At 38.6% G+C, this 13,093-nt stretch overlaps 2 protein-coding genes across 5 annotated transcripts in view; one reads left to right on the plus strand and one right to left on the minus strand.

Annotated features, from left to right (window-relative positions):
- Positions 1-22: 22 nt before the first annotated feature.
- The window catches only part of LOC123968203 (carboxypeptidase Q-like), a 27,444-nt gene continuing 14,373 nt past the window's right edge, over positions 23-13,093 (minus strand). For all 3 annotated transcript variants that reach the window (XM_046044800.1, XM_046044801.1, XM_046044799.1), the window contains exon 11: positions 23-1,092. In XM_046044800.1, the coding sequence (XP_045900756.1) occupies positions 932-1,092 (161 nt within the window). In that variant the 3' untranslated portion in view covers positions 23-931. The remainder of the gene's footprint in view (positions 1,093-13,093) is intronic.
- On the plus strand, positions 1,972-6,389 carry LOC123968204. 2 transcript variants are annotated; one of them, XM_046044804.1, is made up of 3 exons: positions 1,972-2,290; positions 4,942-5,065; positions 5,167-6,389. In XM_046044804.1, the coding sequence occupies exons 1-3, from the start codon at positions 2,036-2,038 to the stop codon at positions 5,364-5,366; spliced, it is 579 nt and encodes a 192-aa protein (XP_045900760.1). In that variant the 5' UTR covers positions 1,972-2,035; the 3' UTR covers positions 5,367-6,389. The 2 variants fall into 2 exon arrangements, with proteins under 2 accessions (XP_045900760.1, XP_045900759.1); XM_046044803.1 differs by lacking the exon at positions 1,972-2,290 and adding an exon at positions 2,446-3,690.

Here is a 13,093-nt window from a genome sequence, read left to right on the forward strand (position 1 = left end):
ACAGCAGAAGAGCAGATGGGAGTAATGGTGGAAACAATGATTAATACTTTATTGATTATATTGCAACACTGCAAAGATTTTTTTGTCAATACAATCTTACAGAACATGCTGTAAATGAGGTCATGGTTAATTCAGGCAGGACTTATAATACATCAAACTTCCACCACAATAATCTAAAAAGGTCAAAACCATAAAACATATACTTTTAAAGATCAGGTTATTTTTGACATCACTGGAAACTTGCAGAAACATTAGACATTTGAATGTGGTTTTTCCAGACTTTATAATTCTTTGTTTAATTTTTTACTCTTTCCCAGACCTTTCATCCTTTTTGCAGCACATTATATTAAGGCATTAAGACAACAACATCACCTGAGAATGTCCACTAATTTTCTTGGTCTTATCAGTAATTTGAAAATCAGCTTTTTACTTGGGAAAAAAAAAATCATTCAATCAGTCATTCTACACATATAATAGGTTCTTCTCTTCTAAAAAATCTTAAGTCATTATGTATCATGATCATAAAAGCCTTTATTATGTTACTTCAAACTTTAAGATGATCATGACACTGCCCTGAGCTACAACCGCATGTAAATCTATTGGGTGTTCATTTAAAAACAAACTGATTACTAACGCTTCAATTTGACTGTAACATCTGTTCATGTGTCAGTTTACTGTTATTTAGCTAAAACATTTGTGATGATGATATGCAACTGCTAGTGGTCAATAGTGTTTTTTTTTTAATCCTCTCTCCTACTCACTTGTTTATCCAAGGACAATTCACATTGAATTTATTAACAAAAATTTCTTAACTCAATCTGTTCCATCGCAAGTTTAAAAAAAAAAAGAAATTTGTATTTGACCATGTGTTTAGGAATTAACTGATCCAGCTGTGGTTTACAGTGAACATCCTGTCATCCCATTCACATTGCTACCTAGGCAGCATGTCCTGAAGGTCTGCCACGACATAAGCAACCACGGCCCACAATGCTGAGCACAGGTCCATGTCGTGAGGGTCCTGAACAGTCATGGTATCACCTTCACTGTGGTGGAACCAAAAGTACCGACTGTCTGCCACGTGGAGGCTAGCACCTGGTTGACAGAAGGAGAAGAGAGATAAAGTACAAATCGTTCCACTAAACGGTACGTTTGATACACAAAGAGTCGACTGTTCAAACAATCCTGGAAACAATTACATTTTACATGTGAAAAGACATATCATTATTGCATCTGGTTCAATCCTCCAGGACATTTCTGTGGCAGGGGAAAGTGGGTCTGAATAATACAAGGAGTGGTTAAATTTCTTTTAACAATAACTCATGGAGGCTGTGGACCTCGCAGGTCGAAAGCAACAAAATACTAATCAGCACTGGTGGAGAGTGTGACCTTTCTATTTCAACCTGTTTATCAATGTGTTCAATTAGACAACTGGGCCTGCTTTGGTTTCCTGATGTATTAGGAAACAATCATTATTTACAACACTGTATCGACAGAAACATAACCTTTACTTTCTGGCATGTACTTGTGTACTGGAGCTTTAGTTTATAAACAAAAATTTATACTAAATCTACTTGTTTGAGATAATAAATGATATGTAGAGTAGAGTCACCCATAGTTTAATTTTAATTAACTTTTAACGAGATGTGGAAACAGCTAGTAAGTGCACACTGACTTTGGTTTGTTTTGTAAAACTACTATTTCTATGATCAAGAATTAACTTTTATTCTTTAGGCTAACATGGACAACAAGTTGTATAAGAGCAGATGAAATCATAACTGCCACCAAGCTAACTGACAACTAAGCAAACTCCATTTGCTGATGAAGAACATTACACCAAAAAAAGGCTAGTAAGTGAACACTGAGTTGGGACTGTTTTGTCAAAGGCTTTTGTTTTTGCTGCCACTCAACACTCCGGTCCAGTAGGTGGTGGTAAATTAAAAATAACTTTCGTGCCAACTGCTAGTTCATCGAGAGGCAGAAGAAGTTGAAGTTTGTTTTTAGCTTGGTTAGCTATTCCTGTTGTAGACTGTCAAACATGGGTCGAAAATGCGCTTATCCCGAGTGCAAAAGCACGGAGGGGCTGCACTCTTTGCCGTCTGACAGAGAGATGGCACACCGCTGGCTGCATGCTCTGGGACGGGTCGACATACCCTCCGCTTCTGTTTACGTGTGCAATCTCCACTTTACGCGCGAGTGCTTCACCAACTATGCAGAGGTGGAAATGGGATTCAGAAAGCAGCTTCTTCTAAATCCTGACGCTGTCCCTACACTTGCGAAAGTAGTGACAAGGGTGAGTGAGGCTCCTGACACAAAACAAACTGACTGTAGCACTTTGTTCATTTAACATGATTTACAGGCCTCTCTGGAAATATCAAGAGCCAAAAATCGCACTTGTTGGCTGCAAAATAGAAAATGAATGCAGATGACAAAAAATGTAGATTTTAAACAACAGTGGTTTCAACGTATTTTAATACGTGACATTTATCTGACGCTTTTATCCAAGGCGAATTACAATTGCTATACATGTCGCACGCCTCTGGAGCAACGAGGGGTTAAGTGTCCTGCTCAGGGACACAATGGTGGGTTGGTTACAGTGGAGGATTGAACCGGGATCTCTCACACCAAAGACAGGCGTCTTATCCATTGCGCCATCACCGCATCAATAGCAACATTCCCATTACGACCAAGAGCTAATGTTATGCGTGTCCGAGAGGCAGGCGGGGTTTGCTTCAAAATGAAGGCTCAATGAAGGATCGGTCCCGACTGTAAAATCTGAACCTGTAAGAATACTGTAAACAGTCCTAAGGGATAGATTAAGGTAACGTGGCTAACGTCACATGTAGTGTGTGTGCGCCAACCTACATTGTCTAAATCAATTGTGTCTGTTAGTTAAACACAATTACATAAAGTGGATGGGTTCATTAACTCCCAGTTAATTCGCATTTGCGAATCTGTCTGGTTAGCTTAACGTTAGCTCATGACAACAGCAGCAACAGCACAAGCGACGTTAGAGCAGTCCGGTTAGCATCCGGTCGCGACGATGTTCTGGCCCTATGTTTCTAGCCACAGGGAGACGAAGTTGCTAATCACGGACCAGTGAGAACCAACAATAACTTTGTGTCGCCAATAAAGTCGGCACAAGAAGCTGAGGAAAAACTACTGTCGTGTACACCTAACCTGACGCTACAGAAGTTGTCTTGGAACCTGTTTGGGAAAGGCAGGCACTGTCAAAAGTACTTGGCAGGTGATTGGATGAACCATCTGTCCATCGCCGTCACGAGCTACCTTCGACCAATGAGATCAACGAACAATATGATGTAGGAGCGCGCCGAAGAGGAAATACAACAACAAGCCGCAGTCAGTCAGAGTAAACTACCTATGTAGTTAGTAGCTAACATGTCTAAAGCAAAAGCAAAGCACGCCAATTGTTCTGTAGTTGGTTGCAACAACCAACACAGCACACTGTTGGGACTCCAGTCATCCGGGGAAGCAAGTATCAGTTGGATTAACTTTATTTTCAACGGAGATGTCCCCTCAACGACTACACGGTTTCTGTATGTGTGCGCGAACCATTTCACCCCAGACTGCTTTGTGAACGTGGGTCAGTACGAAGCTGGGTTCGCGTCAGTGTTGAGGCTCAAGGATGGATCGATACCGACTGTCCGCGATTCCACTTCAAACGTGCAAGCTGTACGTTTTGTGCAAAGTTTTGTGATGTTTTATTGTAAAGTTAGTAAAAAATAAAAAGGTCAATCTGCAGGAATTACTTTGCTTGGCAATGTTGTGTAACTTTTGATAAGCATCCAGAAGCTAACAACAACACAGCAAGTAATGTAACTATGGTAAGATGGTGCTGGAAAGTAAATAAACAACATCCCCATCCAGGACAACAAGCTTATTGTACTCAGTGTTGTACACTAACAGCGAAATACTGCTAAAGATTACATGTTTTGATTAGCAAGAAAAAAAAGGTGATTGGAGTTCAATCCATTGAAATAATGGATGGGAACAAAGCTGTAGCATGAATCTCATAGGTAGCTTGACAGAGTAGAAAATACATGGTTTAGTAGAGAGTACTATACTTCAGTACAACTTAGGAATTTTCTGCTACTTTTATACTTCCAATCCACTACTTTTCAGAAGGAAATATTGTACTTTTTACTACAGTGTATTTATTTCACAGCTATAGTTACTGCTTTTTATATATCAATATTTTTATGTACAATAAATCATATTTATTAAAATGAACTGTTATCTATTAAAAGATCCATCTTTAAAATGCCCAGTATAAATAAAATGTTCAGCATGTTTAAGAATATTTAACTTAAAAAATTTATTTGATTAAAGACTATTTAAGAAAGCAGCCTTCTAACTACCTTTGCATTGTTATATCTGTGCAAAATACACATACAAAAGGTCTATTTTCATTCCAGCTCAAATATTCACTATATCGGCCGCCAGTTAATTTTTCCCTCTAAAATCGGTATTGGGCTCAAAAACTCCATTTTGTTCAGGCTTAAATATCTTTAACCATTTAACAAAAACTTGGACAAAACATTAATGTCTCTCCCTCATTTAATTTTCTTACTTTTGACACTGCCCTTTCAATTCCCACTTTTAAACGCAGTGTCTCAATTACACCCTGCCAAAGGATAAAATAACATCTATTGCTTGTTTCTCTAAAATTGACTTTGCAATCGTATCTGCTTTCCCCATTCCTTTCAACCCATAGCATAAACCTATTCGTCTTTCACCTCACAGCCCAACTCTGTAAGCATTTAATACTTTAAACCTTTTCAGGAGATAGTCTTAACTTAAAAGATGTCTCAATTTGAGGTTTTGCTCACAATATCATAACTTTGTACAGTTTTTCTGTCTCATTATGTGTTGTTTTAAATATGTGTGATGGTCAATCCATCTATTTGCTGTGTCACTGTTTAGGGCACCGATGGCAGCACTTTGCCTGCTGTAAGACACGTGGCCTCCCAGACTGACCCCCCAGAGAGGAAATCAGTCGGCACACAGCTATCCATGAAAACTCTGCAGAATCAATTCCGCAGTAAAGGTCTATTTAGTTTTTCAGTTTTTGCTTTTACTCAATATAATGTGTGCTCATTCACTGTAGACACAACTAACAACATTTCTAAATTCTTCTGTGCATTGAAGGTACCCAGGCGAGAGTGTCCAGCAGAGATTATGGAGTGTGCACCCTCACCTTCCCCTTGGACAGTCCACTATTGTTCCTACAACCAACAACAGTAAAGAGATCATCCAAGAGACCTCGACTCAGCCTTTCAGACGAGGAGGAAGGCCCTTCAGGATGTAGATTGTCTATGGTAGTTCATGAACCAGAGGACTCAACATAACGGGCACTGACATGGGTCAGCGGCTTTTTTTTCTTTACTTTCACGGAAATCTCTTCATGGAGAGAAATTGGTGAATGACAGACAAGTTAATGGAACAAATAAGAATACTGAAATGTTTATGTTGTACGACAAGTGCCATGAAACAGTGTTGGCAGTTACAAGGTGCTTGTATACCACATTAGTAATCGGGATTCATATTGGTTCCCCCTTTTACATGGCGGTACACATGTCTTAATATCGCCAGAACAAAGAAAGTATGCAGAAAAGATTACATCTGTCAAGACAACTGCCTTCAACGTGCCCTTGAGCAAGACACCAATCTCTCAGCTGCTCCAGTAGAACTGTTAAATAACAGATAACTCACTGAATGTCTTTAGGCAAATAAGTCTCTGTGCTTGTGATCTAACTGGCTGAAAATTGTAATGTTGTTTTTGTTTTTTTGAGTTCCTCTACAAATGATACCACAGTGTCTTTCTGAGTGCAATGTAACATCACTTAAGATTTTGGACCATTTAATCTCTCCCAGTACCACTAAAAAGGAATCAGATAAATACCTATCTTCACTATCAAAAACATGAGGGGAAAACTGCTATGATCTTGGTACAGTTTCTCTCCATTACTGCAAAACAAAGGATTGTAATTTCACATCAGCTTGTGGAACAGGTAAAAACACCAGTGACATCTTTGATTTGGCAGGAAGGGACATTTGGATTGATAACAATGCTGGTCTGTAGATGTACATTAGAAATTAAGGGGTATTTATTTTGACAGTAAGGTTCAGTTTCAGCTCTACGAGTGTCCCTTCTACGGCTTCAAGTTGGTTCATTAACTGGGTTGTATTGATGTCTAAGAAACGGTGGCTAAAAGTTTCCACACAGATTTTAATATAGCTTTTGTGTGAAGCTAGTGTGCCAGAAAGTTGACTGTTTGAAAATTATATTTTTACAATTGACTTGTAAACTGCAAATATAAAACACAAATACAGGTTCAGTAGATGTGTCTTAATAAAACAATGTTCTGTTATATTGATAATTTCTATAATATTTATATAGTCATTACTTTTAGTGTTTACTGAATTATATTATGTACCCACGCTCCAAGGAGGGAATGTCAGGACCCCGTTTTCCAGAAGCATCTTAAGGCTACAGTGACCTTACTTGTAAGTAGAGTTATTGACTTTACGCCCATCCATTTTGTAATCAACTCACAGTTTCAATTTAGATTATGAGAAATAAAGTCCCTGAAATCACAGACATGTGGTTCTGAGTTTAACACTAAAATAACAAAAGGTCATATACAAAATGTCTGGCTGGCATAAATATTGGCATTATAAGGAAACAGGAAGGCTGTTAAATAAACATGTTGCTGGAATAATACAGGTCAGGAACTGGGACGAAGACGCCATCATTAGTTTGAGTCAAGGACATACAACGCTCAATTAATCACTACAAAACAGGTGAACTTATCAACATCCTAGAGGCGCCATATCTATTCTGATAACTCCAATTATTTTTCTGGTGATTGGACATCTGCATTTATTTTTGTTCAGCATGAAATAACTATGGGATATTTATGTTTTTAAAATCACAACTGTTATGCAACCCTTTATCCTTCAAAATGACTATGACAATGTGAATGACACCTTTCTAGAATACTTAATACATATTTTTTTAGTTTATAAGGGTAACATCTATTTACAAACACATGTCCCAGACCCTTTTTTTCTTCTACTACAGTCATTTTTATCCATCCATTTTTATTCATTTTATAATTGATTATAAGATTTACACTTTTATATTCAAGTGTTTGATACTTTATCTTCTTGAGACTGGACTACTGTAATGCTCTGTATTCTGGTAAACATTCATAGACTACAGTTCATTCAAAATGCTGCAGCAAGGCTTCTAACTCACCAAGAGGAGTGACCACATAACACCAATCCTCGCGGCCCTTCACTGGTTACGTGTGAGTTTTTGAATTGATTTTAAAGCCTTGAATGTTGTGCACGGTCCAGGAACGGAGGGCTCTGCAGCGGGTAATTAAAACTGCTCGGAAGATCATCGGTACCCATCTACCAAGCAGCCGGTGAGGTGAGGTGCCTACGCAGAGCCCAAAGGATACTAAAGGACAGTACCCACCCCAGCCAGTCTGGGAAGAGATATAGGAGTTTCTGCTGCCGCACCACCACTGCAAAGCAGCTTTTCCCCCAAAGCTATGAGACTTTTAAACTCAAACTCATCCTCAGCACTGCTCCACTGAAAATGGTTTATTTCTGTCTACCATTTTATAATTGCTTTTATATAACAGTATATTATCAGCTACGTAGCAGAAGAGAGTTACAAACTTAATTTCACTCTATAACCAGTTGTACTGTGACAAATGAATCTACCTTCTACTTTGGTCCTACACTTGCATGAGTTGTATTTTTCAATCAAGCCCTAACCACTCATCCAATCAGTATGAGTGACGTAGCGTAGCGTATCTTTCACGTCATTTTCAGTCGACGCAAAAACTGCGTGGTTGCTAACGGGAGCAGCTAAACAAACGTGTGCAATGTCGGTCGACCATACATGTCGACTGTGCCAAAAGAATTTGATGTTTAAAGGAGTGATTTCAAACACCAAAAATCTGTACATCGTGAACCCTAGAGAAAAGCCGTTGCACGAGCGGTTCAGAGATGTGGGAATCTTTTTTCAGAGAAGGGACGGGGTGTACTCCAGCAGGATTTGTGTCATGTGTTACCGAAAGTTTGTCAGGGTGGAAGAGGCTTTGGGAATTTTGAAAAAATGGCAAGTCTACCAACTCACAGCAGAAACAGAGGCGAACTTATCAGCAGCGATACAACGCCGATATTCGACTGAGGTATAACTTAAGAACCGCTGGTAGGAACACTAAAATAATGATGAACCTTCAATTATGTAAATTTCCTGAAAAGAAACGTTACAAGCAACGTTAGTATATGAGAATAGTTACGGTAACCACCTGAATAAATGAGGCAATGAGAGATTTAACGTAATACATCTATAGGAACAACAGAGACTCAATTGGTTACGTGTTTTGTTGGTATAACATAAATATTTTAAGTGTCCGACATACAGTCCAGACCCTAGTTTGCCACACTATTGTGCAGAGTTTAGCTCCTAATTTGTTTTACATGTAATTGTGATGATGGATTTTGTGTCACTGTTTCCCCCGCATTTAGGGCAATTATGGCAGAGCATCTCACTTGCCTATTTTAAGACATGTGGCCTCCCAAACGGACCCTGCAAAGACATCTGTCCAAAGTACAGGTTTGTAGTTCTGCTCATCACCAAGTCATGTATGACTTTAACTTGTTTTAAGTGGATTATTTTGTTGCTGCTCAGTTTAGTTAATTAAAATAGCTCCTTCATACTACCAAATCAGACATCACTGACAGAATGACTGACTTCTTTGTCTGTGCATTGAAGGTACCCAGGCGAGAGTGCCCAGCAGAGATTGTGGCATGTGCACCCTGACCTTCCCCCTGGACAGTCCATTACTGTTCCTACAACCAACAATCATAAAGAGACCATCCAAGAGACCTCGACTCAGCCTGACAGTAAAGGAGGAAGTCCCTCGAGAATGCAGCTCCTCCGTGGTAATTCATGAACCAGACAATTTAACATGACTGCGGATTTTTTTTTCTTATTACCTCTTTGGAAATCTCTTCATGGAGAGGAGTTGATGAGTGACAGATTAGTGAATTGAACAACTACGACTGCTAAAAACATGTATAAAAAGTTCCACGGAAAAAGGTGCTGTTCCAACTTGTGATAATAAGCTTGACCATAACCTCTGTCCCACTGAAATGGTGCTATTCGCTGCAAATGCAGGCTTATCTAACATTCTTTACTTTAATGAACACAGTAAAATCCCTTAAAGCAGAGAAACAGGGCTTTTAAAAACATCCCCAAACAGACAAAGTTCTGCTGAAGCCCTACAACCAATCCCTCAGCTGCTCTGCTGGAACTGTTAAATATATGATAAAGAAGACCGTAGCACTCACTGATTCTTCTTGTCACTACTGGAATGCTTGAACAGTATGTTTTAGTGTCTTGTTTCAGTTCCACCTCTAAAGGTTACATCTTTCTGTGTACATTGCAATTTCACTTCTACAAAAACTAGAAAAGAGAGAGGCAGAGAGAACGTTTGGACCACTAAATCTCTGTATAAGCCACGTAGATAGAAACACACTGTCAGATATTAAGCGCCACGTTGTTGAGGGTTCAATATGTTTTCAGGGTTTTTAAATCAGTGGAATCTTAAAAATGTGTTATAGCAGTCTTTGTAAAGCCTGATCTTTGTTAAATCAGAATTGTCTAACCAGCAATCTTTTTTTTTAAAGTAGCAAATGCAATACTAATACAGTCACACTGGTTTTGTTTTGTGCAATCTCATACAACACAATTCTATTATGTTTATTTCTCTTTTCTTGTTTATTCCTCTTTCATTGTTTGTTGTGTCAGTTTGTGTTTATAGTCCTACTGTACACTGCACTATGTACCCATCATTAAAAAAGTCTCTGTACATTTGGTCACATCAGTCTGGGTCAGAGATTCTACTAGAAAACGTCCCATCCACACATTGAACATCTAAAAGTTTTAATTCAGATTTCTAAGAAATTTCGCTTAAAGTGAAAATGTGCCCCCACCTCCCTATATTAATAAGAATAATAATAATCCTTATTTGGAGAGCACTTTTCAAAAACAAGTTACAAAGTGCTTTAACAAGTGTAAAGACAATAATACAAAAACAAAACAAGATAAAAGCAAGAAAACATTGAAATGACTAAAATACACATTTAAGATAAATACAAAATTAGTAAAATAGAATAAAATAAAAGGGATAAAATAAAGTCAAATAAGATTGGGAAAGGCTCTCCTATAAAAGTATGTTTTAAGAAGGGACATAAAAGAGTTCACTGACTCAGCTGACCTGATTTCCTTACACTTTACTATGTTCACAGTTCATCAATGAGGATGTGATTCTGTGTACAAAGAACTTTCAGGATAAAGGAGAGGTAATTAAAACCAGAACCACAGAAATAAGGATGAGTTACTTCCTATTTCAACCATTTCTGTTTTTATAACGGACATGATTGAACTGACCTGGTATGCCTGCCTGCATCCACGGTGAGATATCTGTCCCTTCTCCGTGTGTCTCCAGTTTGGTTGTATTAATGGGAGCCAACAGTTTGACCACTTCTTCCATCACCTGTTGAAACAGACACAGCAAAGTGCTTCTCAGTTCATCCCACCATCTGTTATATGCCAGTGGTTTTCAAATATTGTTCAACATTATTTCAAATATTGTATTCCAGGTGCATTGTCTTAAACCACACTACAAACCCATAACCACTTAACCTAGTAGATGTTACAGTGCCACAACCAAAAAAAAGAGAGTAGTTCTGTGGTTAAGCAAAGGTGCAACATAGTTTACACTGAGGTTAAATGGAAAGTTTAATGTTTAGATTAATTTTAAATATCCTATCTAAGAAGCAATGGTCTGAAGGTAGGGGTAATGTGACGTAGGGAACAGATGGAGGAAAAACAGCACATTCACTGGACTGGATATTAATTTATGCCACCTTGCAGAATTCAGACTTTGAAGCTTGAATAAACACTGATGATTGTGTGACAGTGTTATGTGTCTTTAAGCCTACCTTTCGAGCTGCATCGCTGCCACTAAACTGCAGAGCCAACGGGGTAAATGTCCCCATGTCAGACTCCATGACCAGGTCTATGTTGGACATGTTAACCTGGGTGGAGAGGAAGCAGATAGGAGAGGTGAAAGATCAAGAGAGATGAAGGGAGACAATAAACAACACAAGCTTCAGACAATGAAAATAGTAAGCCACTCAACAATCTATATAAAGACTCAGGATTTGCTAAAGTTAAACATTTTAAACACGGCTACCTTCAAACAAGAGCATACACACTCAAGTCTACCACTCGCTGGTACAGCTGCCTTAACTGATTGAGATTTAAATCCTAATTTCAGTATATAATAAATGGTAGAACTGGAAAGTACACAGGAATGTACTTTTTGGTTTAAAAAATGCACTAAAATATCTCTGTCCTCATGAAACTCTCTGGTATAGCTGGAAGTACATGTCTACACACTTTCACAATGTGGTCTGACCATTCCTGCTTCTTACCAACAGGAATAGTATTTGCTCTACTGCTGTTACACTGTGCATTTCCTATTAGGTACTGCAGTAACAATAGCCAGTACCTTGTGTAGATTATAGTACTGCTGCGCTCCAACTCCACCCTGCTCTTCAGCTGTCCACAGCACTGTTCGCAAGGTTCTCCTTGGACGCAAACCTGGAAACAGAATAAAAGGCTCAAATAAACACACATAGCAACTGAGTTATACAGAATAAATACTGGAAGAGAAGCCGTCGTATCAGCAGATGACACAACTGCCATGATGAAAAGGCAGCAGCTTTTCTTTAGAACTTGGAATACACACTAACGTTTACTGCATTCCTGACTACAAAACATTTAAGCACTAGACCTTGTACTCTTGGTTGGACATTTAATTATCTGTTAAGTTCTGTGTGGGTAGCATGAAGGGACTGTGACCTTTTGTTTCATTATACAACCTTGTGTTGTATAATGACCTTATTATACAACCTTTTGTTGTACAATGATAAATAAACAACCTTGTAACTTTGCATGAACCTGTCCCACTATAGGTTTATTCAGTTGCACTCTTCTGTCCATAACAATACTATACTGTATGTCCAAGCCTTGTCCCTTTGCAAACAGTTGGAGGAAATGACTGTTCACAGAATTACATATTGTAATTTGTCTAAGTTTGGATCTCGAAGCATTGCTCCTGCTTCATGGTATTGAAAAGAAAATGATCGATATAGAAAATTCAGTTTTGTTCCCTTGTTCATGGAGCTTTACTATATTTTGCTTTTGTACATTGTCCTTATTTCTTTTGGCTCAGTCACTTGTTTAAAAAGAAACCTGTTGATCTCAGTGGGGAAAACAGGTTACATAAAGCTAAATAATGAAGTAAATAATTAACTTGACTTTGTTTGTGTAAGCTTGCTACTGTCTATATACTTTTTAATTTCTACAGTGATTAAAAGTCTCTTTCTGTGGAAGTTCATCTTAGGTTGAACCACACACTGTATGTGCATCTATACGGTATGTCTTTCTCTATTTTACCTAAGTCCCTGATGAGAGACAGGGCCTCCCAGGAAATCAGGGCTCCACCTCCGTCATCCATAGCGCCTTGGCCCACATCCCAACTGTCCAAATGGCCGCTCAGTAACACAACCTAGCAGATTGGACAGATAAAGAGATGTAAACAAAGAAATGAGAGTGGTGGGATACATTTTTCTAGGTGCTGGTCCGTGGCAACTGGATCATTTGTCTGATCTGAAGCAAGAGAACAGGATCAGGTATGTGACCCATATTCTGTCTGCATTTTATTAAAGCACACAGAGCACACATAATATGCCTCAAATATGATTGTATCAGCAAGACATGACAGACTAATGAGAACAGGAAAACACAAGGCAAAAGCACACAGTACAGGGTAATATACCCATTTCCAGGAATTTTAAGGGGAGGGATTCCCCCGAATTCTCCTGACCTGTTCCAGGATACAAAACATTTTCTGAGCTAGCCCAGTCTGGACAATGACCCAGAGGCCACACATTCCATTTAAACCTTATATAAAAGAAA

This window comes from Micropterus dolomieu, linkage group LG03, assembly GCF_021292245.1.
Source record: "Micropterus dolomieu isolate WLL.071019.BEF.003 ecotype Adirondacks linkage group LG03, ASM2129224v1, whole genome shotgun sequence".
In the NCBI taxonomy this organism is placed as follows: Eukaryota; Metazoa; Chordata; class Actinopteri; order Centrarchiformes; family Centrarchidae; genus Micropterus; species Micropterus dolomieu.